This window comes from Xiphophorus couchianus, chromosome 21 (genome assembly GCF_001444195.1).
Source record: "Xiphophorus couchianus chromosome 21, X_couchianus-1.0, whole genome shotgun sequence".
NCBI classification, from domain to species: Eukaryota; Metazoa; Chordata; class Actinopteri; order Cyprinodontiformes; family Poeciliidae; genus Xiphophorus; species Xiphophorus couchianus.
The window spans coordinates 2,037,254-2,063,171 of NC_040248.1; the positions used below are offsets into that span (position 1 = coordinate 2,037,254).

Genomic DNA, 25,918 nt, shown 5'->3' on the forward strand with positions numbered 1-25,918 from the left:
ATTTTCACCATGACAAAACTGACTAAAAATCCTGTCACCTAAAAAACTACTCTTAGTTTTACCTGTGCTCAACGAAAACTGTTCTGGTTTATTACATGAAAAGTCCAGTGTTGTGTAAGAATCCTCCTTCTTGTAGGTGTGGCAAACTGGCCCAGTGAACCTGGCAGGTTTTATACAGGATTCAGTCCATCCCTGGTTTTAGAACCAACCAGAATGTGGAGCATCATACAGTACGCCACCATTATTCATTCAAGTTTTAAATGATTTATCAACCATAATTTAATTGTCTTTATGTCCATTAATTCATGGATATTATTTGTTGGTCCACTGAGCTCATCTCCATACAAAAATCAGAGACAAAAATTAAAAATCTGATGTTTTTAATGGAGTATTTTGTTTCTCTTCGTCACTTTGTTGTGTCCCATTGAACAGAAAGTGAAAGTTTGCTCACAAACCAGTCAGACTGGTTTTTGTGCGACTGAATGTGAGCTCACCTAACAGGTAACTGGAATGTGATCCTCCAACATCCACATTCAGACCAACAGCAGTAAAAATCACAAACACAAAGAAAACTGTCAGCTGCAACAATCACTCAACTAGACACTAAAACATCAAATGTGTTTATAGCTGAATCAGGACATCAAATAAAACACAAAGACATTTCATTTCTTCATTTCACCATCAGTAAGAGGAAACAGGAAACGGTTGGTGAGGAAACTGAATCACATGGAAACATGGTGAACACAGAGGGTTAGACGTACCGTGTAGGATCAATAAGAATGATCAGTAATAGTTGATTATCTGTTGCTGTGGGGAAGCTGCAGCTCCACAGAACCGCCCAGTTCCCTGACAGCAGTTTACCTCTCCCACTTATAAACTGGTCAGACCAGTCTGGTGGTGCTCAGTGGTGGAAAGAACAAAATAGAAAGTACATTACTCTTGACTTATAACAAGCAGGATGGTTTATGATACATGTTTTTGAAATCACTTGAGTTATGTTTGAGATTTTGTTCTTCCTGTTTTTGGTGATCCAAACATTAATTTGGCCTGGTGCAAATGGAGGTAAGTCAAATATTTCCTGCATTCTCAGTTTGATCTTATTTATCAACAACAGTGTTAGTTTTTAAATGGTGGACAAAACAAGAACATAAAGAAATATTATTATACTTAAAGTTTGAGGTATGTAATAATTATTTAGCCAAGTTTATTTACACCAATAATTTGACTTTGCTCTCAATGTAAATATTAAATATAAAAATGTGAATTTGGTGGGACGAGTTTGAGTTTTATTTACTAAAGTGTAAATTTAAAAAGTTTGGAATTATTTAGTTAATCATAGTTTACAGGGAAAAAATGGTGTAAATGATACCTGAGCTTTATTAAAACTACAATGATTCCACAGATTAAAACTTGTGAAGGCAGCTTCATTCTTCAGTTATTCTGTTAGCAGTTTGTTCAACCCTCAAAAAGATTATTCAAAACAATTTGCAAGAGCACAGAAATCATTTTTTGGACATTAAACAAGATCAAACATCAGAAAACATTGGCAAAAACTCCCAAACTACAACTTGAAGAACAGAAAGACGTCATCTTGTTTTTAAACCTGTGAAGGATGAACACAGTTCTTTGTTTCTGAGGTGAATGTTCCTGCTGTTACTGTCAGAGTTAAAATAAAGAACAGCTTTGTTTTGTGCAGGAGTGAAAGAAAAACTAAAACCTGAAACAGCTCACATATCCATGATAACATATTTAAATGTCTTGCAAATTTCCTTTTTTTGAATGCAAATTTATAACAATTGTAAATATGTAAATATCTGGTTTCCTTTCATCTCTTCCTGTAGATCCCACAGTGACCTGTGTTTTCAGACAGAGCTGCATTTTACCCTGTAATGTTGATCCCAGTTCTGATACAGTGATCCACTGGGATCTTTTAACATCAGGACTACTTAACGTCCACTCATACTATGATAGTGAGGACCAGCTGGGACGGCAGGACCAGCAGTTCAAAGGTCGGACGTCTCTGTTTAAGGATCTGATCTCCAGAGGAAACGCCTCCTTAAAACTGACAGGAGTGAAGATCCAGGATGAAGGGAGATACAGATGCTACAGCAGCACAGAGAGAGGAAGCAAGAAAACATTCATTCAGCTAAAGGTTGAAGGTAGACTGGCTTTATTTTTAGTTAGTGTAATTTACCTTTTTTGTTATTATTCTTCATGTATTCATTTTCTTATTTTGCAGCTCTAATAAAAGTCAATATAAAGAAGGTAGGAAACAGGATCATCTGCAGCTCAGAGGATATCTACCCTAAACCTGAACTCACCTGGTTCGTTTATCCTCCATCTGAACTGGAGCTCCACAACAGAACCACAGTCCATCAGACTGAAGAGCAGCTTTACAGCATCAGCAGCTCCCTGCTGGTCTCAGACAGTTTTAAAGAACAGACATACAGCTGCACCGTCAGCAGCGGCAGAAAAAGGAAGAGAGTGTCTTTCCATAAAAGTAAGTAACTTTCCTCTGATATTTTTAGCATTTCCTAAATATTAGCTTCATTCATCTTTAAATTTAAATCAAGGCTTGTGAAGGAAATGAAGTAAGTGCATCTGGTGTAAATCAAAGAGTAATGTAGCATCACATGATTTTTTTTTTACTTGGTTCAAAGATAATATTTTATTACTGCACTACATTTCAGTAACTGTCAGATTAATATCACAACTTTATGTTTGTTTAATAGTAGAAGCAATCAAAGTCCATCCACAGGTACATTAGTTTAATCTGACCTTTTTCTTCCCAGAGGAAGTTATGGATGAAAGTAAAGTAATTGCAATAATAATTGGAGGATTCCTTCTGTGGATACTGATATTTGTAATTATAGGAGGTGAGATAAAACTCTGACTTTGGTTTTTAAATTCTGAACATGTTTTGTGTTCATGGTGCTGTTAACTGATTCAAACTATTTTTCCAGGTGTTGGTTACTCAGTAATCACAAAATACAGGTACAAAACAGCAGCACATCAACAGTAAGTGACTAAATAAATAAATTATGTAGATAATATTTATCATGGAAGATAAGCAAATGCATAAAAAAATAACAGTTAATGTAAAACATTTTGTTACATGTTTTACATGTTACATTTCTTTTCTCAGGTCAAACAAAGCTGCAAACCAACAGTAAGTAAATCCTCAAGAAATGCTGTTTTGCACAATTTTAAATCTAATTTCTTTTATTAAATAATACAGGATCATACATTTTATAAAGCAAACAAATGAACTTTTTCCTTCATTAGTAGTTGTGTTTATTTTCATGTGTCATAAACCCTTAACCACGCCCAGGCCACATGGACAAACAAGACACAATAAAACACACAAACAAGCAGATTAATTATCTAATAATTCTAGTTCTGAAATTGTGCTTCTCCTGTTAGCAGCATGTTGCAGCATCTATGTTAGATTTATTTTATTTGGCGCCTTTGTTTGGTCCATATTTCCCTCTGGTTCTGGATGCTGCACCAAGATTTTTGTTCTCATTTTTCTACCTTTAAACAGTTGCTATGACAACAAAGTATTGTTTTTACAACTGGGAGCAAATAATTAGCTCCTCAAAACAGTTTTGGATTTAGGATAGATCTGGAATTAGACCTATCCTAAATCCAATCCAGCATCATGATTCACAGCAACGTTCTGAAGAGACATGGATGAAATGAGTTGCATAAAGTAACAAGTTTGGATAAATAAAGTATTTTTGATTTGGTTCATTAGAAACCGTTAGGTTACAAAAGTATTTTCACCAAATCATAAAATTAAATACAGTACCATGTTTCTACAATAGGCCTGTTTAATATAGATAAATGAAAACCAAAATAAATAAATTAGGAAAAACACTTTAAGATCAAAGCAATCAGTGAATTTCATTGAACTCCAGATAAAACCAGATGAGTATAAAATTGTTTTAGATTGCTCTGCAGAAATCATATTTATATCTAAACATAAATACATTTTGTGTTGTTCTGATTAAAGATTTTCTGTTTGAATTGCAGGAACTCGGCTGAATCTCAGTGTCTTCAGATCAGAGCAGGTTAGCTGTTCTGGTACAGGATGATTTGGATGGACAACATGAAGAAGCCAACAGGAAACAAGAACGGAAGCAACTAAGAAATTATTTGTTGATATATATATTTTTTTTTTTTACAAAGCATCCTAAAGATGATCCATATGTATTATTAAAAGTCATTTTTTTCAGTTGTTTCATGTTTTATATGAGATTTTCAGCCACTGAAACAAAAATTTAAGGAGATTAATGTGAGGAAAAACAATAACTGAAGTTTTTTATGTTAGAGCAACGAACTAAATAACCTGAAAAACTAGAGAGATAAGACAAACTCATAGTTTCTCTCTGGCAGCCATGACACCAGACTGTGATAAAATACCAGATACTCTTGATTGTTCAGGTTGATTGTTTCTTTAAAGCCGAAGGTGCAGCAGAAACATGAGGCAGGAGGAACTTCATGGTGAATAGAAAGTTTGTTCAAAAACACAAAACAAAGTCAGAGCAGATTTTCCTTTAAATCAAAACTGAAAACATTTCTGCTTGGTGCAGGTCAACAGTAAAGGTCAACATTTGTTATTGAAATCTATCATGACTGTTGTGCCAGCAACATCTTCTCATCCTCTCTATTCTGTTCCAAATTAAAATGTCTGATTGTAAAACAGTGAAGAAGGAAAACCTGAGAGTTTGGTATAAAAGGTGTGGAGGAGCCAGATGTGGACGATGTTAAAGGAGAGTAAAGACAGAGAAAACATCCATATTGTAACTTAAAATAATCTAGACTCCTTGTGTATTATTTGAAATTGTTGATCAATGTGTTTACAATGATTAACTCTAATTCAATGATCTACAGGCACAACTTAATATTACTTTAATTTAATCGTTTCTGTCCATGTGAAAGTCATGTGCTGTTTCCTGTTTAACTGCAAACAGATAAAATAAAAAGTTAACAAAGTGCAAATGTTGGTGATCCACTGGTTGAATCTGAGTTTTGATCTTAATAGTAAGTTTACCCCGAAATGAAAGTCTAACCAATTTAACTATATATTAACTATAGATTAACTATATATTAACTATATTTAACGTTTTGGACCCAGAACAGCAGAGAAGAAAGTGACAGCAGGTTGGAGACTTTGTCTTTGGTTTCTGGTCAAACCCTGAGGAAGAGATTAGAGGTTTATGACCTTTGCTTCATGTTTTCCTCTCTGTCTGTCTGCTGTCAGATAAAAGCTGCCTGAGCCAAACGTCCCTTTAAAGAGAGATTATTTATTATTAGTTTACTTCTTTATTTGAAATTAACTAAATGATTTGAGTAAGACTGACTTAAACTTCCATCCATCCATCCATCCATCTTCTTCCGCTTATCCGAGGTCGGGTCGCGGGGGTAGCAGCTTCAGAAGGGAGGCCCAGACTTAAACTTGTCAAGTTAAACCAACTTAATGAATTCAGTTTAAAAACTTAATAAATCGAGTTGGATAAACTTTATTGAATTACTTGTTACCAACTGAAGCAATTCAATTAATTTGGTTCAACTCATTTCTTTTTAGAGTGTACATGATGTACATTACATCATATAAAATGTCTATGCAGTTAAATAGATGTATAAAATGTTAATATTCTTTATTTATATTTTGAATTAAATCATTTTAATGGTGAGTTTGATATGTTTGATATACACATTTCAATCACTGTACAAAATACAATAAAAATGAGGCTGTTAAATAAAATAAAAGGTGATTTTAAGGCACTTTATTATATTAAACTACTTTCTAATAACAAAAAGTGAATTTATCCCACAGAGTTCAGATGTTCAAACCTTCATAACTTCAGAAAACAGGATGAGAAAAATCCTCTTTACTTCTTCATGTAGCCAGTGAGAAATGACAGAAATAATCCTTAGTAAATTAAGATTAATGAACAAAATCTCTGCTGATTATTAGCAACACTGGAAAAAATGATTCTGTGAAGTAAATTTAACATAAATTAATCTGTGAAATCAACAATAAAAATTCTTTACGCATATTTATTTAGTAATTAGGTTAAACATTGTTCAAGATACAAACTTTTGTCATTTTGTCAGAAAATCAATTGTTCCTGTAGTATCTGTAAGTTCATCCATACAACAAAAAACAATCTTGTTATCTTTACTGTGTTTCACTGGATATTTTAAAACACCAAATATTACCCAGAAGCCATCAGGGTTTCTGAACACCAGCAGTGATTGGAAGTAAAGGCAGTTTTAAGCTAGAAGTCATTATTATTTTTTATTATTTCCTTTATTTAACCAGGTAAACCCCATTGAGATCTGATCTCATTTTCAAAAGGGACCTGGGCAAAAGTCTGCAATACACAGCAACCTGCTAACAAAATAAAGCACCATTAAGGCGGCTGCTAAGCAAAATATATCAAATTTAGGTTTGAAATACTTAAATCAAACATACATTAAATTGTTTTTATATGTAATAATTGAGTTTTTTAGGACATTGTTTGCATTGGTCCACCAGCGGCTGCAACTAATTAAACCACTTTATTCCATAAAAATTAGTTTGAAGATATTTAAGGTGAAAATATAGATTTCAGAGCTTCATGTATGTATCAGTTCCTAAATAATGAGGTTTTTAATGAGGTATGTTGGTCACAGGTTACACAGAGGAAGTCTTATAACCTAAAAGATGAATATCAACTTCATGACATCCTGGCCGTCGGATACAGGAGCATCTTCAGCCAGAGACTCATTTTGCCAAAGTGCACCAACACAGAAAATCAATCAATAAAACAATCAGTTTTATTTTTAAAGCACTCTTCATACTAAAAGCAATTCAAAGTGCTGTACAGATGAATAAAAACAAAATAATTTCTTTCTATAGCCATTAGGTTTTACAGTGCCCAAGTCTGAGTAACTTAAATCTAATTTTCTCTGCACTCATTTATAGATCAATTCCCTTTGGGGATCAATAAAGTATATTCTATTCTAAATGAGGCATGGACATTTATTAAATATTAATTGTCATGTTTGGATCTAATCTTTTAACGCACATGCAGAACACCTCATTAGAAAAGGAATCAGATTTATGAGGTTTGAATATAGATGGATGATGGTTTCCCCTGCAGGATCACGGAGTCGCTGGTGAGTTCACGGTAGTTGGAAATGTGAGCAACGCGGGTATACGGGAATGGTCTTACTTGTAATGACGACTAATGGCTGCGGGGACAGGGTAGGCTGGGGGCTCGAGGAATCGTCTCATTTGCAGGACGTGGACGGTGATCTGGGTTCCAGGATACGGCTCGATCGAGGAGGTTCCGTGTAGCAACGTGGAGGCTGCGGGGGAGGACGGACAGGTAGGTTCAGGCGTGGAGGGAGACAGAGGAACGGTCCGACAGCTAACTGGCAGCTCCGGGTTCGGCTTGAGATCCAACGGAGTAGATGAAGGTGGGACTCGGGCAACCAGTGGGAATTCACCACAGCGTCACGAGGGAGGATAAACCAGAGGGCCACAACGAGATCTGCACGAGGGGAACACAAGGAACACCTGAGAACAGGAAGGCAACAAAGGATTACTCAGAGTAGATTCGCGAGGAAAAGCTCAGGGTGGGCTCAAGGTACCATCACTGGCAAACACTCAGGCGAAGAAGTGCAGTCAGTCCGCTCCTCTTAAACCTCAGGATGATTAGATGACGACAAACAGGTGAGCTGAACAGCAGGTACGCCCTGCCCGGGAGGCAGCCTCTGGCGCCATCTGGTGGATGAATAACGGAACCACAGACAAACAAAAAGGGAAAGAAAAACCCACAAAAGGGACAAAACCCCCAATACCTAACACTAATATACATTATTTATCGGGCTGCACAGTGGAGCAGTTGGTAGAGCTGTTGCCTTGCAGCAAGAAGGTTCTGGGTTCGATTCCCGGCTCGGGGTCTTTCTGCATGGAGTCTGCATGTTCTCCCTGTGCATGGTGGGTTCTCTCCGGGTTCCTTCCACAGTCCAAAAACATGACTCTCAGGTTAATTGGTCTCTCTAAATTCTCCCTAGGTGTGAGTGTGTGTGAGTGTGTGTGGTTCTGTGTCCTGTCTGTCTCTGTGTCTCCAGGTGACCCCACCTCTCGCCCAGAACATTAGCTGGAGAGGCAGCAGCACCTCCTGACCTCATTAAGGACAAGGGTGTTAGAAGATGGATGGATACATTATTTATTATTAAAATATACATTATTTGTTTATCCTTATTCTATTCTATGACTTTATTCTGAAGTCCAAAATCTCTGGTATGTGATTTATAAATTTATCAAATTTTTCATCTCCCCAATTTGTTTATTTTATTTCCTTACTTCTCCTTTCCAATTTTGTCTGCTGTTAGTGTTGGTTCCCCACTGCTGCTGTGAGACATCACTTGTACAGACAATGTCTTATGAAAATACAACAAGAGCTTAAGAACAAAATGTATTCAAATATGTGTAATAAGTTAATTTTAACTTTACAGAACTTGACTAACGTAATAAATTTGAGTAAGTTGTAATGACATAATACTACACATAGCTTATCTCTACTGTAAAACCTAATTAGTTCTTCCTACTGAAGAAATACATGTAAACTCATCACCTTTTTGTATAAATTAACTGAATAACACAAACTAATGCAGTTTTAGTGAGTGTAACTTGTTAACTTAACTCTGAGTACGGTATTATTTAAAGAACACCTATAATTTAGAGAAATGCTTCAGTGAGAAAGTTTTTGCTTTCTATTAGTTTCCCTGCTCATACTTTGACAGCAAATATACAATATTTGTTTATTAAACCATTGACAATATCCAAAATCCAATACTGTGTTACTTTATGGTTTTTTAAACAAAGCTTTTGTTTAAAAAAAAAAAAAACTCTGAAAAATACTTGTGTACAGAGTCATTTCTGCTACTATGATACTTATAAAAATCATTACAACTGATGTGCACATTTTTAATATCTTTTATGATATTTCAGTTTCAATCTGGAGAGACTCAGACGAGAAAGACAGAGAATAAAAAGGTTTATTAAAGACAAGAGTTAAAGTTCTTTGGCGCTCGGCCCGGCTGAGGACATGGAGCTGTGACTTCCAACAAGCTCAGATCAGCATTCCTCATGTTGGTTAGGAATGTCGATGCTGGAGGTGGAGAAGGGGAGGAGGCGGGTTGAGCGCGGCTGGAAATGGATGCCATGGATGGAGGTTCTTATCAGCGGGAGCGTGGTCGGTGATTGGTCAGTGATTGGTCAGTGATTGGTCAGTGATTGGCCGGTGATTGGTCGGTGATTGGCCGGTGATTGGTCAGTGATTGGCCAGTGATCGGTCGGTGATTGGCCGGTAATTGGTCAGTGATTGGCCGGTGATTGGCCATGCCGTGGCTTGGAACAAGTTGCATGATGCAGGTGGGGCTGGAGAATCTTCCAGTTTGAATTTATGCCAAGGCTTCGTTATAATTATTATCAATTTAATGGAAGAAATAGACTTTAGAAAAGTATTTTAACATCTTAAAATCTTAAGATAGTAACTTTCTTGAGGACATTGTTGTTGTGCTCGTGGAAACATTGCCTGGTATGTGAGACTTTTTTGGGAAAGATAAGGGGATAAAAGATGTGCAGTGGACGTTATAGTATCTACATTCTTTTGTTCTATAACATCAGTGTTTAATTCATTCAGGCAGTCCACAGATTTCAATGAGTTCCTGCAACAGAGATTAAATAATTTCAAATTAGAACAATGAACAACATATAAAACATAAAACTGGAAATTATGCAGTCATTTTTATGCTTATTGCAATATTGTTATAATCATAGAGTGCAGAAACTATTTAATATATTTAGTCTATGTACTGTACTTACTCATGAACTTCAGGATTGCTTGGAGTCTTTGTGTTGTTTTTTGTGCAGCCTAAGAAAAGTTTGAGTTCAGAAAACATTAATTAAAAAGCTAAAAAAACTAAATCAGAAAATCAACTTAAGAGAAAATTACAAGTTATTTACCTTTTATCGTTAAAATTATAACCACCACTACGATCGTTACTGCAAGTGGAACCCCAATAACCATTCTAGGGATCTTTCCAACATTATTTGAAATTCCTGTGGAGGAAGAAGAATCGATTGTCATGAGACGTTTCTGGATGGATGCAGATAGGAGAGGAAAACATTTTTACTATTTGTTATGTATTCAAGAATTACAGGGAAAGATTTAACTTTAGCAATTTTATTAAGCATAAGTCCAAACAAGACAAATCAGGTTTAGCATTGTCTGTGAGAAATGTACATATTTTATATTAAAATATAAAATTTCATTCAATTTGTCCAAGAAGGAGCAGCTGGACTATAAATGATTTCTGATTTCCTGACCCCGTCATACACACACAGCACAACATAACCCTGAACCACTTCTGCTAAACAACAGGCACATTTCCTGCTTTACACTGAAACTTCACTTCTAAAACACACTTTTTTTTCAAAACACTGCACACAATTTTCCAAAATTTGTCATAATTTTCATGAACAAAATCTCTTGTTTTCAAGAGGAAAAAACTCCCCACAGTCTCAGTTCTAATGGTGCAGGTGGAGACACAGCAGTTGATGCGTCATGAAAAGTAAATCCAGCCATGAAATGAAGAAAAATCTCTTTTTAAATTTAACTTGTTCTTACCAGGTTTAACCAAACCTGTCTTCTGGTTCGTCTGAGTTTTGACGGTGCAGTAGTAGGTCAAATTAGGGTCATGGTCCATCAGAGAGCTGGTGATGTTGTAAAGCTTCTCCTCAGTCTGATGGACTGTGGTTCTGTTCTGCAGAGTCGTGTTGGATGGAGGCTCAGTGGACCAGGTGAGTTCAGGTTGAGGGTAGATCCCCTCTGAGCTGCAGGTGATCCTGTTTCCATCCTGATGGATTCTGATGTCAGAGACTGGAGCTGCAAACACAAGAACATGGAAGAAACTAATGGTTAAATTAATAACAATACATATCAATCAAATCAATCAAATTTTATTTGTATAGCACATTTCAGCAGCAAGGCATTTCAAAGTGCTTTACATCATATCAAACACAGAAACACAAAGCAACATAGAATCAACAATCAAAACACGACATTAAGTCAAGTTCCATCAATAAATTTGTAACTGATTACGTTTCAAATACAATTCTAAACAGGTGGGTTTTGGGAACAAAATACCTGTTGCTATTTTTATTCCCACTCACGCTCACAATCACACAGTTTAAAACGATGTAAACAGCATTTTAATGGGCTTCTGGCACAAGGCTCCGTATTCCTCTTTCATGGAATTTCGACATATGTCATCTTTAAGAATAAATAAGAACAGTTTTGCAAGAAAAAAATTTCATGTTCTTTTATTTATACCCGTCTCCTGTTCCAGGGGAGGCTTGGTGTCTATCCGGTGGTTAACCAATCAGAAGCAGCGTTCTCCCTGTACTGCTTCCTGGCCCACCACAGGACGTCATAGAAGAATCATGCATACATGATTTAGAGTCACCAGTTAACCTAACATGTATGTTTTTTATGGTGGGTTTAACCCATGTATGCACTGGGAGAACTTGCAAACTCCTCCCAGAGAGGCTCCACTGGGATTTGAACCCATGACCTTCTCACTGTGAGGCAACAGTACTGACAACTTTGCTATAGTGTAGAATAAATTTACCTTCTATTTTTAGATCAACAAATGCTTTTTTGTTGCCTTCAGAGGTACTTGTGCGGCACATGTATCGTCCTTCATCTTGGATCTTCACCGCTGTGAGCAGCAGAGAGGCGTTTCTTCTGGGGATCTGATCTGTGAACAGAGACGTTCTGCCTCTAAACCGTTGGACCTGGTGTCCCAACTGGGTTTGATTGTTGTAGAAAGAATGGACGAAATGTTCCCTGGTTGACATGTGAATCCAGTGGATGAGAGGATCTGAGCCAACATGGAGCTCACAAGGTAAAATGCAGCTCTCATTTAAAACACAGGTCACCTGAGTATCTGCAATGGGGAAAAAATAAACATCAAACCCATAAATAATTTATTTCTGAAGAAAAGAAAATCACTGTAGGACCAAATAATGTCCTGACTGGACAGTTATTTTATTGTCAAGTTAGCAAAAACATTTCAGCAGCAAAGCGGTTCAAAGTCTTTACATGATAAAAATTAAACCATATTAAATTATTGTTTCTCTTTCATTTTTATGATTTGGCCTTTGAATCAAGTTAAATCAGTCAGAAATGTCCAGCAACAGCTACTGTCATCACTGAAGCCTTTAACTCTCACAAAGAAACCTAACTATATTCCTCTAATACAATATTACTTTAATTCACATTTTCATTTTAGTAAAAATTCACATCGTTTTTATTTATAAAAAAAAATTATGAGTAACAAGAACAACTGTGTAATAGAACTGAACAGGAATGAGTTAAATATTGTTCAAAACTACATTTTCATTTCTGAAGCTGATTCTTTCAAACTGAATTTAATTTGGATTAAATCAGAATTTTTATGTCTATAAATTATAACAGGACTGTAGAGAAGTTGTTGCTTAATCTGTCAGTTTGTCAGTTTTGGGTGTCAGATGTTTAGAATTTTGCTTTTGAAATGTTTTGTAGATAAAATCTCCTGCCTCCTCGTGTCCTCAGTGTCCCTGTAGTTTATTTACAATGAGCTGAGCTTTTCTCTGTCCTTGAATTTGTTCCTGTTTTTCTGGTTCTACCTGCATTTTATATACCAGTAAATTTTCTGATGTCTCTGTTAGTTTCATGCTTCTATTTTTATTTTTAAGTTTTAGTTTTTCCTTTCATGCCTCTGCTTGTTAAATGTCCTGTTTATTAGACTTGTTTAAAATGATTTCATTCAGTCTTATAATACAACATATTTTCATAATTCAACATATTTTAATAATTCAACACATTTTCATAATTCAACACATTATTACATAGTTTGCCAAGACAAAACCAGGTGTGTTATCTTTTTTGATTATAACTCACTGTTAATAATCCAGAACAATAATTTATATCGTTTCCTGAGAAAGAATTATTACTTAATAAAAAGTTCACAATAAATTAATTATTTCTATTTTCACTTTAAATAACTGAGAACAACAAAAATGTTATTTTTATGCTTATAGACTATTGTATGGTTATATTTTGTGGACTTGAAAGTGCCATAAAATAAAATGTTATATATTGTAGTTGATATTAAAATATACCAAACTGAAGGTTCAGTAATTTTTGTTACTCACCTCCTTCTGAGAGAGTCAGGAAACTCAGGACAGCCAGGAACCTGAAGCACTTGATGTTGATCATGCTCAGTTCCCTGCTCTCAGGCAAGAGAAAAGAATTTGTTCCTTCTACTTATAAATAACCTGGAGGTGTCCTGGGCGTGTCCAAAGCTTCCTGTCTGATTGGTTTAGGTCCAAAGCTTTGGACACGCCCATGAAGAGCTGAGGGAATTTTCTTGACAATCTTAAACCTTCATTTTAATATCTTTAGTTTATTGAAAGTTGGTTTCAGATCAATAATTATTAATAAAGAGGAAAGTAGCAGCTCTGCAAACACAGTTACTTTGAAAGCAGAGCTCACTACATATGGTTAGAACAAGCACTTTATTGAATCTCCATCTCGGCTCCAAGCACAATAAATCCCTCAACGACACCGAGAATAAAATGGACATCTGCATATATAGATGAGAGAGAAACATCCATCCATCCATTTATTTTCTCTACCTGCTTGCCTGTGCAGGATCACAGGTTGGTTCTCCAGTGATTATTGGATGAGAGGAGAGACCAACCTGGACAGGTTACTAATCCATCACAGAGACTCACTGGACAAACAACCATCCACACTCAAACCTAAAGGGACAATTTAGAGACCCACCTAATGTGTGTCTCTGTGGGAAACCAGAGTACCCAGAAAGAATCCATGCATGTAATAAGTTCATGGAGGAAAAGTAAGACAGCAAGCTTTACCATAGTACTGCTGTATCATCGTTACAATAGATACAGAAAGCTGTGCTTTCCATCCATCCTTAAACAGCAAAGCTGTGAAGAAGAAATAAAACTATTTTAAGCCTGAAAGTAAACAGCTGCAGGCAGCTAGAAACAGGAAAAACCTGTTTCTTTGGCCCAACTCTAAAATGTTTTCAGTTCAAGACTTGAGTTTGTTTAGTTACATCTTGTCAAAGCTTTTTGAGTTTAGCCAGTTAAAATCTAACCTTTTCTGTAACAACTGAGCTTTAGTAAAGCTTCATGCATCTTGCAGTTTTTTCACATCTTATCACACATGCATCTTATTATAAATGTCATGTGATGGATCAACACAAAGTAGTGAATAAAAGCTGAAAGTGAGGGATGCATGACTTGTATTCAGTCCTCTTTATTGTAATAACTTTGCATAAAATGTGGTGCAACAAATAATCTTCAGACAAGGTAGAATTATTTAGATTGCACATTTTAGCAACAAGGAAATTTAAAGTGATTTACATGATGGAACATAAAAAAACTAACAGCCACTCTAACCAGGTGGGGTTTTAATCTAATTTTAAAGGAACTCTACGTTTTCAGCAAAATATAGGAGCTTGTTTTAAGTCAGTAATTCTGTACTATTAATAAAATATATTGTAGTTTTATTGAGGAAGATGAAATAATAATGAAACTAAAATCAAAACTCCAAACAAACCTGGACCCAAACAAAACCAGAACCACAGAAATCAATTGTAGCAGCTTACACTGAATTTTATTGATCAGTTGGTCCAAAATGACAGTGTTTGATTTACAATTGAAGTTGTTAGTTTTACAGTGTTGACCATCTACTGGACTAGATAATAATAATATATTGCAAACTGTAAACACAGGAAGTAAAAGATTGTTATTAAAATCAGTAACATCCTGCTGGCAGCAAACAGTTTACAGCAAATAAAGTATCAACCAAATGGATATTATGACTCAGGCATTCATAGAAAAAACAAAAAGAAATTTCATTTAATAGAAAACTAATACAGTAAAAAAATAATCTCCATTTCATCAAAGATGAAGAAAAGCTCAAAATACTGAATCCATATTGAAGCAGAGAATTTCTGCTGTTGAAATGTTTTTAGTGCCACTTTGAGCAGCTTGAGAGAAATATTACAGCAAAATGTTGAGATTCTTCTTCCTAAATCACTTTATTACTTACAGCTCATTTACAGCAGATTATGATAAATTAACAAATAAAACAAAATATTCCTAATGATGGATGTCACAGAGGGACAGACGCTTCACTTCACTTGTTTTGGTTTTATTCTGTTTTAACTGCATTTTCAGCTGGAATCATTTTGTAGTTTAACAGTAAAACATTGTTTTTGTTTTTTCATTGAAATACTTTTTTAAAGGGGAAACGAATATCTTACAAATAATACTTTTAATCTTACTATAAAGAAACTTTGATGAGCAAAGAAATAAATGAAATATTTAGGCAAAAATATAAACTGTGGCAATTTAAGAAAAACTAAATAGATCAGCAGAATATGAAATTTGTTTTGCAGAAATTACAGTACAGATGGTAAAATACAGAAAAAATATGTCCAGCTTGTAAAAAGTAAAGTTGAGATGAATGAAGATTTTTCACAGAAATAATTATGACAAAATAATTTCTCCCAAAACAATAATTTTCGATTTCCAAAGTTCATCTTCAGCTCTTCAAAATGTCTCTTTTTTGTTTTTGTTTTTTTTATTTGACATTAAATAGTTAAAGTACATAAACTCCACCATCCTGCTGGTCTGGACTGGGACACTGGGAACCTGAACTGGTTTGTCCTGCAGATTCTCTGATTCTCCTGCAGAGCAGAAAAAAATAAATACAGAGTTCAAAAATAACAAATTTATTTAAAAACTAAATGTCAGCCTGCTGAATGAAGCTGTTTTTACTGCATTAATTAACATCATTTACATGAGCAGTAATTATTTTGCGACTCTGTGTTTATAAAACATGAATCTTAATAGACAGAAAATGAGCTCATAACTTAATATTTGTGTTTGTTTCCATGTTAAAATGTGAGCATAACAAAGATCTAAATATGAAGTTTATTGAAATCATTCAGTGTTTTTAACATCTTTGTTGTGACAAATGAAAGTTTTAAAACATAAATCTCCAGATTTATCTTCCATAAAACACGTCAGAGTTTTCCCTCCTGCTGCTCGTCTTTTATCACTTTATGATGCAAAAAATGTCAAATATGATGCATTTTATTGGAAATGAATTGACTCACCATTAGTTTGCTTTATTCTTCCAACGACGACTCATAATTTCTAGAAAACAGGAAAAATGTTCTTAGATAACAACATTAATAAAATGTGTAAAATATCACAAATTTATCTTTTTACCTGTATTGTTGAATGTAACTAACATTTCCTTAGAATACAGATTATATACAGTAATTATCTTTCTTTCTATGCCAGAAATGTTGTTGCAGATGTTTGATTAATGCAGCAGAAAATGTTTTAGGAAATGAAGAAGCTGCAGCTTCATCACTGCTGAAAACAGCAGATGATTTTTTTCTTAATAAAATTATATTCAGATGAATTTAATTTCTCTCCAGTAGCTAAACAGACTCAAAATATTAATAGCGTCAAGTAAATACTGGGATAAAGAGGAAATCCTTACAGAAACTTAGAACTCTTTATTAATCTATTACCATTATGTTGTTTACATTATTATTTATGACATATTCTCCTGGTATCATTCAGCATAATAACTTAAACAGTAAAGCAGAATTATTTTACCTGCCATCACTGTGCAGATTACAGGTGATAATCCAGTCACAGCCATCAGGATTTTCAGTATAATCTGCCAGTTCTGATCAGCAACCTGGGAATTTCCTGGAAAGAAAAAAAACAACCTCTTTATTATTATTATTATTATTATTATTATTATTATTATAAATAAAATTGGCTGCATGCACGTTTCTTAGCTTGATTTAACAACAAACTGCATTTATTTGCTAATTTGCCTCTAAATAAAAACCCAGTAGAATAATTTGCTGATCATTTTCTGTTGAGGTTCATCTGGATAGTTGAGACCCGTTCTGAACCAGAACCATCTGGTTCTGATTCTTACTGAGTTTCTGAAGCCTTGCTCTCCTCTGGTTCCTCCTGGTTCTGATGGTGCAGCTGTAGATCCAATCAGAACCGTCTGGAACCGTCAGAGAGCTGCTGATGTCATAAAGCTTCTCCTCAGTCTGATGGACTGTGGTTCTGTTCTGCAGAGTCGTGTTGGATGGAGGCTCAGTGGACCAGGTGAGTTCAGGTTGAGGGTAGATCCCCTCTGAGCTGCAGGTGATCCTGTTTCCATCCTGATGGATTCTGATGTCAGAGACTGGAGCTGCAATAAAACACTGATCTATTCAGACTGTTAAAAATATCAACATAATTAATAATTAAATTGTTTTAAATTCCACCTTCAACTCTCAGGTGAATAAAAACCAGTTTATTTCCACTGGTGTTGCTGGTGTTGCACCTGTAGGTTCCCTCGTCCTGAACTTTGACCCCTGTCAGCAGCAGGGAGGCGTTTCCTCTGGAGACCTGATCCGTGAACAGAGACGTTCTGCCTCTGAAGTTCTGGCTCTGGTGACCCAGCTGGTCCTGGTTGTCATAGTAACAGTGGGCGGTGCCGTCTGCGGGTGTCAGGCGGCTCCAGTTGATGATGACGTCAGAGCCGCTGGAGACGCTGCAGGGCAAAACGCAGCTCTGGCTGAAAACACACGTCACCCGGGTGACTGCAAAAAAATCATACAAATATCATTTTATAAAAATGATTCACACTTTATTACAAAAGAAACAATTTGATTTTAAGTCCTTAGTTCACTGGAAAAATTAAATTAAATTAAATCAAGTGTTGGTTTAGATTCTAGTGCAAAAATATTAGTTAAAAAACTTACTAGTAACTTTTCTGCAGAGGAGCTTGTTTTAGTAAATAATTCTTTAATTATAAAAAAAGATGTTTTCGGTTTTGACTGTTTTCCTCTCATTGTTCCACTGCAGATTATAACATGGAAAAATGTAACCTGATAGAGGAACTAGAGCTATTTTTTATCAATATTAATAAATGATTGACTCAAAACAATCTCCTGTATCTTGCTGTGGATTTCAGCTCCACCTTTAAGAAAGTTTGTCTTAGTTAAAACTCTCACAACAGCGCCCTCTAGAGGTGAGGCAGCAACATCCCAGAATATTGAAGTAAAACTTCTGAATCATCTGAACATTTTTCCAAGTGAGATTATAAAAAATGTTTTCACATCTGGATGGAAACAAACCTGAGCTCATTATTGATAAACACCAATTCATTTGATTTATGAAGTTTGGTTTGTTTGGTTTTACTGAGATCATGAATAATGAATAATCAGAAATGCATATATTATTCTACTGGCTTTTGATCGATTCATAATCTGTTAAATGACAGATTTCATCAGCCTGCCTGCAGGTGGAAATCTGAGTTTTTTCTATAACCTGAAACTATCCTTCTGTCCTTTAATAATTATTTTTTCTCTGAATGTTTATCAGTCTAAATAAATGTTTGTTGTTTTGCTTGATCCAGGTTCTGCTTTGTGTTTTTATTTCCTTTATGTTTATATTCCAATAATAAATGTAGATTTTTATAGTGCTAAAGTAAAAAATATCTGTTTCCTCTGTATGTTAATGTTTTTCTATATATATAAAATTAATAGAGGCTGGTAGATTATTTCTTGCTTCTCATCAGGAAACTGAAAGTGTGCAGCTAAATATTGTTTCATAAAATAAAACATGTTTATAAACATTAAACTGAAAAATGTCTGAAATTCATAATTCGACTGAAACAGAGAAGAAAACTGAGAAACTGTCAGATGAGTTGAAGTTTTCTGACTCAAGTTTGAGCAGAAACATTTCAAACCGTCTGGTTTTTGTTTTTATTCTCAGACCAACATGATGAATGTTTCACTCACCTCTTTTTGAAGAAATCCACTGGAAGCTCAGAACCAGCAGAACCATGAAGCTCCTGATGCTGCCCATGGTCCAACTGGTCCCACTAACTGGTCCCAGTTCATGCTGCCTGCCCTCCCTGCTGGGATTATGACTTCATGGAAACGGATCAGATTAGAGAAACTGCTCCATCCACTTTGTTTATTAGTTTCACTTTTTATTTGACTGCAGCCTTCAGTGCAGCACAGAGTTTAATTATCGTCGTCACATTTTCTGAGTCTGTTTTTGTTTTTGTCTCAGATTCAAAACAAGAAAAAGAAAATATATTTATCACAATAAATTACTGGAGGTTCTTCTCTTCTGCAGCGGCTGACCCACCGTTTGGATCTGCAGTAAAACATTCTGCACTTTGCAACAAAAAATCAGGTTTTTCACAGTAAAAGAGCTGCAGCTCATTTCTCAGGTTTTCACTGTTTGTTTCTGCATTTTTTAACATTTTAATGTTTCGGCATCGTGTCTGAGAGACTCAGGATTCAGGATCTGACAGGATCTGGTTTCTGTCTCACAGCTGCAAAAACACAAAATCATACCAAGAGTGTTTGTCTTGTTTCTAGTGTAAATGTTTCTGTACAGTTTAAATAAGACAAAATACCTTTAAAGTAACTCTAACAAGATAAACCAGCTTGTTTTAAGCCAATAATTATTGACTAAAGATTCCAAAGCACATGTTCCACTGGCAGATTATTTCACTTAAAACCTGGAAAATATTTTACATGTTTAAAACTAATCACCAATAGAATCAAGTTAATAATTCAACAAGCTCTAATATCTTGTTGAAAGGTAATTTGTAAGATTTTATTTTATTTCAGATGTCCTAAGATATTTACACTGGAAACTAGAACAAAAATACTTGTTAAGATTTTGTGTTTTTGCAGCGTCATGATGATGAAACTATGCAAACTTAAATAAATTTGCACATAAAATGATGAAGGAAAAGAAGCTGAAACCAAAAGGACAGTCGGAGCAGAACCTGCTGCCGGCAGAACTTTATCCAGTTTATGGAGAATATTCCTCCTTCCTGTCTTTCCACCGTCTTCCTTGTTTCAGGCTCACTCAAAGTCCGGTTAGCAGCTCCCTGAAGGCCGGAGTGACGTGTGAATAACTTTCATTTTACTGAGGTAACAAACTAAGAAAAACTAAATGATCTTAACATGTTGATGGAACAAAAATGGAGCAGATTTACCTAAAAACAGCAAGAAAACCTAAAATATATAAATTCAGAAGAAATAAGTGCAATAACATAAAGTGCCTCATCTTAACATCAGTTCAACGTTTTTACAGCCGTCTGCTGGTTCTGTTTGTCTGGTAGCAGCGGGTCAGAATCTCCTCAGAGTTCTGGTTCAGACGGACCAGTTTGGTTCTGGTTCTGGTCGGTGTGCTGATCCTTCTGGCTCTCAGGACGCCATCAGGTCCATTATCCCTGAGAGGTCAGCTCGTTTTCAGCTCCACCCAGGTGCAGTTTAGCCTGTCTGGTTTTCCTGTGGGTGGAGACTCTGAGTTTCCTCCAGGATCCTGTGAAAAGAAATAAGAGATTTTAGTCCTGCAAAACACTGAACACAACACAAAGAGTTTACAGTGCAGCTGGTTTACCGCTGACTGCTGATTGGTCCATTCTCTGCTTGTTCTTCTAGCTGACTGCTGATTGGTCCATTCTCTGCTTGTTCTTCTTCTAGCTGACTGCTGATTGGTCCATTTGCTGCTTGTTCTTCTAGCTGACTGCTGATTGGTCCATTCTCTGCTTGTTCTTCTAGCTGACTGCTGATTGGTCCATTCTCTGCTTGTTCTTCTAGCTGACTGCTGATTGGTCCATTTGCTGCTTGTTCTTCTTCTTCTATGTTCTGCTGCCGGGATCGTTTGGACTTCCTGGACTGAAGGGACACAGAAACATCCATCAACATTTCCACGGACCAGAATCAGTTTTAGTTACAAAGTTTGTTCAAACAAATGAAGAATTTAACTTCTAAAAGTCTCTATTTGCTCTTAAGAGACATTTAAACATAAATATATAAATATTGATAGATATAGTTTATAATTATGCATTTATTCGTAGCTTCAACAAAAGAATAACTCAGGCTTACCTTCATACATTTTTCAACAAAGATCGGAACCGCGATCGTTGACACCGACACCAAAATGACTCCAGCAACTATCCACATCCCCTGAGCTCGACCTGAACACACAGCATGTTCACACCGAGACGTTTGGGTTTAATTTAAACTCTGCTGGGTTTAAAACGACCGGATGACTTCACACCAATCACCTGCTGCTTCCGGGTTGTCCAGCCTGTTGGTCTCGTGGTTCCTGCGGGTTCTGACGGTGCAGACGTAGGTCAGGTCGGTGTCGTTGTCCGGAACCTTCAGGGAGCTGCTGATGTTGAACAGCTGCTGCTCGGTCAGCTGCACCAGAGTCGAGCTCTGCAGGACCAGTTCGGACGGCGGCTCGGTGGACCAGGTGAGGTTCGGTTCGGGGTAGATCCCGTCCGAGCTGCAGATGAGCCGGTTCTCTGCTTGTCGGAGGTTGACCGTCTTCACCGGAGCTGCGAGACATTTTGTTACTAAAACAAGAATCTCTTTATTTTCTAGTGTAAATATCTCAGCGCTGTTGAAATGAGACAAAATAAATTTATAATTAACTTTTCAGCAAGACGTGGGAATTTGTTTAATGTCAATAATTGGCCAAAACCTCCAGATCCACTGGTGGATTATTTCACTTATAAAAGACATTTTCTTCATGTTACAAGAGAAATAATCTGCCAGGATTTTTTTCTCAATCTGACTTTAAACGAGCTCATGTTACTGAAAAGTTACTTTTAAGTTAGTTTGTCTTATTTCAAGTTTACTAAGAAATTTGCAGAAGAAACTAGATGAAGATAAAGAAGTGATGGTTCTGATGGCAGGTTCTTGGGTTCGTTCCCACCGTCCACGGAGACTCTGATGAATGCCAGCCTGGTTCCTGCTGAGCTGCTGCAGTTGCAAACATATCTGCCCTGATCCTGGACCTTCACTCCGGTCAGCAGCAGAGAGGCGTTTCCTGAGGAGACCCGCTCCACAAACAGAGACGTCCGGCCTCTGAAGTTCTGGTTCTGGTGTTGGACCCTGTCTCTGCCGTCATAGTAAGAATGAACCGCAGGTTCTGCTGCTGCCAGCTGAGTCCAGTGGACCGCCGGTCCGTCGGCCGGCTGGAAGCTGCATGGCAGGATGCAGACCTGACTGAACACACAGGAGACGTCTCTGTCTGCAGCAGAGAGAAGAAATTACATTAATATATTCATCCATGGAAATGTAACTTTATATGAAAACCTAAACTTTTTGCTTTTCTAGTTTTATACGAATGTAAAAATGTACAAGCAGCATCTAAAAAATACTGATTTATTACTGCAAAACTATGAAATATTCTAGTTCAAATATCTTATTGCTCCTGAAATAAAACAAAATTAGCAAATAACCTTTCAACAACATGAAAGAGTTTATTTTAAGTCAATAGCTTCTGATTATTGATGAAAAATTATCAGCTCCTCTTATAACAAAACATTTTTCACATGTTAGAAGTTAAAAAATCTACCAGGATTTTATAAAAATCAATATTAAAGAATTACTGACTTAAAACAAGTTCCTGTAAAGTTACTGCCAGTTAGTTTCATCTTGTTTAAAGAGTAATAAGACATTTATACAGGGAACTAAAGGAAACAGCTCGGTAAGATTTAGTGTTTTTGCAGTGAGTTGTGTTTGCAACCCAGCAAAGACAAATGTAATTCAATAATTAAACACTAGGTGGCAGCGTCGCACCTCCGTTTTTAAGCATATGCACTGACTGATGGCACCTTTTAAATTTCACTGTCCTTGTGACAATAAAGATTTATCTCATCTTATCTGTATTAATCTGGGGTTTATGTTAAAGCACTTACGTTTAAGTTGTGATGCATATTTTTTTAAATTTAAAATAATTGTCTTAAAAGTTACAACGAGTCACACAGTCAGTGGAAATGATTGTAATATCAGTAAAATCCTTTAATCTGGTCTGTTTCCTGCTTGGTGTCTCTAACTGCTCTGGTTTCAATCATCCAACATCCCAATAAAAGCAGGTGAAGCTGGATTAAAATAAATCTGAATAATCTGTAAATGTGTCACTCACCTCCTCCACAGAGGGTCCAGAAAAACGTCACGACGCCCCAAAACACGACACACTTCATCTCCGTCATCGTCCGGTCGGGTTTCAGCCGACTGGCGGCGGAGCTGATGGGAAGGAAAAGGCGTGACGGAGATTTAAAACATCTCACCAAACTGGAATCGTGAGCCAGCTCCCATGTTGTTCTTCAGAGACAAACCAAGGAAACAGTAACTATCAGGCAGCTGCAGCCTACAGCAGCACAGGAAGAACATTTTATTCAAATCAGCAAAGCTATGTTTTAAATAAAAGTAGTAGAACTGGATACCAGTCAGTGTCTATTTCTCACTGAATAAAGGCTGACTGTAGATCAGTCACAAACTGTAACGTTCCTTATCATAACCTGTTAATGCGCTTTAAAAACTCATCATGAAGCCATAATGGCATTAAATGTTGAACAAAATGCAGGTTGGAGGTAAACGAGTTATCAGTTTAACTTTGTTTTAGATTTATGAAGTTTTCATATTCAGGCCATAAAGTTCATGAAAAGTCCAACTTTTGTCAGATTTTTGTCATAATTTTATATTTTATAAACGTATAAACATCAAACATACATTTTCCATATGAGTAGGAAACATGAGCAGGTCGAAAACTTGGAGAAATATTAATTACTAATAACAATAAGTTCGTTTTAACTTTAACTTCCCAAGTAATGATTTAATACTTTACTTTTAAGTTAACAGTGAATGAATAAATAGACTATATTGCAACTTATCTGTTTTCAAACATACAAAAAACTTTGGACCAAACAATAAATCTGTTTTAATTTTCTGAATCATGTGATCTGTGAATCATGACAGTTTCCTGTGTCTTTGAGGAAGCGTTCAGTTGAGGATCTCTGTCCGGAGAGATCATGTGTGAGCCAGGTTACCTGAGATTTATCTGCTGAGCAGAGAAAGGTTCGGGTGCGCTTCATTCTCTGAGAGGTGCATGCCAGTTGGGTGGAGACAGTGAGTACATTCAAAAGTTCTGGATTTACTGGTTTCACTTCCATCCATTTTCTAAAACTCTTGTCCTTAATGGGGTCAGGAGGAGCTGCTGCCTCTCCAGATAAAGTTCTGGGCGAGAGGCGGGGTCACCTGGACAGGTCACCAGGCTGTCGCAGGGCAACACAGAGACAGACAGAACCACACACACACACACACACACACACACCTAGGGAGAATTTGGAGAGACCAACTAACCTGACAGTCGTGTTTTTGGACTGTGGGAGGAACCCGGAGAACCCAGAGAGAACCCACCATGCAGGGAGAACATGCAAACTCTGTGCAGAAAGACCCGGCCGGGAATCAAACTCAGTACCTACTTGGTACCGACTGCGCCACTGTGCAGCCCCGGATTTAACTTGACAATGAGAATATTACTAAGGCATGACCTTTGACCTCCAGACAGCAGTGAAATTGATCTTTGCAGAGTCCATGAAGCTTGAATTTTATGAGGATTTTTAAAAAAGTGTTTCAAAGTGTAGCCATTATTGATATTAAGTGACATATAATTAAAATTGAAATGTAATATATGCAAAAATAAACGGAAGTGAAACATTTCCATGTCTGAGTGTTTATTTAAACCGCAGAATTAAAGCTAAAGACCAAGTGGAGATTAAAGCTGCTCTTAAAGGGCCAGTGTCATGTATTTTCCAGGCATAGAGCCATTTTATATTTATATTTTTATTTTATTTATTTATTGTTTAAAACATTCAGCTTTCAGATAAAAATAAATAAAATGCTATGTGGTGAGGAAGATCATATAAAAACTGTAATTAAGGCAGCATCACACAAGTAAGTAAAATTATTTAGGATTAAGGAAATTTTAATGGTAAGATTCTGTCCAACCTCTGAGACTCATAAGAAATATTAATATTTAAAATCAAACATCTGCAAAGAGAAAACAGAATTAAACATTATAGCTGAAACAATTAGCAAAACAGAGATTTAAAGTACAAAACAGAAAAATCTCAAAGTGTATAAAGACATGAAATAATAAAGATGTCATGAATTCGTGTGGATGAGACGCGATGGAACCAGGTTAGATTAATAATGGTGGTTTAATGATGAAAAAGGCCAAAACCAGGCAGCACTGCAGAGAGACCAGAGCTCAACACAGGTAGCACTGGCCATACGAATGGACATGAAGACAGAGACAGCACGCACTAACGACTACTAACGACCAGGACCCAACAGAGACACAGAGACATTAAATACACAGGAAAAAAAAAAACACAGGAGGTAATCAGGGAGCGAGACAAACCTTGGGAACAATCAAGGGGAGACGGGACAACATGGAGACTCAGGGACACAGAAAACTCAAAATAAACACAGAAAATCATAGAGCCTAATAAAAGCATACAGAGACAGAAACATTTAACAATCAGTCAGATTATCTTCATTTCATTTCACAGAATTTTACATAAATTCTGGGTATTTATGTAAAACTTTAAAGTATTGCACGTTTCTGCTAAAGTAGTAAATATTGGATTACAGCTATTGGACTTTTAAAACTTCTACATTCAGCAGATATTTTCATCTCTTTCACATCAGATGGATAAATGTTTTAACTTCAGAAAGTGCAAATTTTACCAATTAAATCAATTTACAAGTAGCAACTTCAGCTTTTAAACTGATATTTTTAAACATTCTTAGAATTTGTTCTTCCGGCTTAAAGACAGAAAATAATGTTTATTCTTCATAATGTTTTTAAAAAATGAGGTAGATAACAACTTAATACAATCCCTTCATTATTTAT

The 25,918-nt window shown here is 36.1% G+C and overlaps 2 protein-coding genes across 2 annotated transcripts; both read right to left on the minus strand.

Moving 5' to 3' along the window:
* Nucleotides 1-9,495: 9,495 nt before the first annotated feature.
* On the minus strand, nt 9,496-13,379 carry LOC114136459 (V-set domain-containing T-cell activation inhibitor 1-like). The gene is made up of 6 exons (XM_028004468.1): nt 13,265-13,379; nt 11,698-12,015; nt 10,695-10,952; nt 10,031-10,126; nt 9,890-9,938; nt 9,496-9,732 (listed from the first exon to the last, which is right to left on the minus strand). Exons 1-6 carry the CDS (start codon nt 13,326-13,328, stop codon nt 9,531-9,533), a joined length of 987 nt encoding a protein of 328 aa, XP_027860269.1. The 5' UTR covers nt 13,329-13,379; the 3' UTR covers nt 9,496-9,530.
* Nucleotides 13,380-14,747: 1,368 nt separating this feature from the next.
* LOC114137191 (uncharacterized) lies at nt 14,748-23,966 on the minus strand. The gene is made up of 12 exons (XM_028005810.1): nt 23,144-23,966; nt 21,929-22,246; nt 21,273-21,548; nt 21,091-21,182; nt 20,603-20,880; nt 20,474-20,524; nt 18,976-19,106; nt 17,455-17,772; nt 17,115-17,378; nt 16,781-16,876; nt 16,267-16,306; nt 14,748-15,834 (listed from the first exon to the last, which is right to left on the minus strand). Exons 1-11 carry the CDS (start codon nt 23,208-23,210, stop codon nt 16,269-16,271), a joined length of 1,929 nt encoding a protein of 642 aa, XP_027861611.1. The 5' UTR covers nt 23,211-23,966; the 3' UTR covers nt 14,748-15,834; nt 16,267-16,268.
* Nucleotides 23,967-25,918: the final 1,952 nt, after the last annotated feature.

Bases quoted from the DNA above. Each gene is read 5' to 3' on its own strand.
- LOC114136459 (XM_028004468.1), bottom strand. From the start codon at position 13,328: ATGATCAACATCAAGTGCTTCAGGTTCCTGGCTGTCCTGAGTTTCCTG. The intron at 10,953-11,697 runs GTAAATTTATTC...TTGTGTTTGCAG, and splicing joins TGTTGATCTAAAAATAGAAG to CTCCAGTCTCTGACATCAGA. The intron at 9,939-10,030 runs GTAAATAACTTG...AACTTTTCTTAG, and splicing joins TATAATTTTAACGATAAAAG to GCTGCACAAAAAACAACACA.
- LOC114137191 (XM_028005810.1), bottom strand. From the start codon at position 23,210: ATGACGGAGATGAAGTGTGTCGTGTTTTGGGGCGTCGTGACGTTTTTC. The intron at 17,773-18,975 runs GTGAGTGAAACA...ATTTTTTTGCAG, and splicing joins GTGGATTTCTTCAAAAAGAG to TCACCCGGGTGACGTGTGTT. The intron at 17,379-17,454 runs GTGGAATTTAAA...GTTTTATTGCAG, and splicing joins TATTCACCTGAGAGTTGAAG to CTCCAGTCTCTGACATCAGA.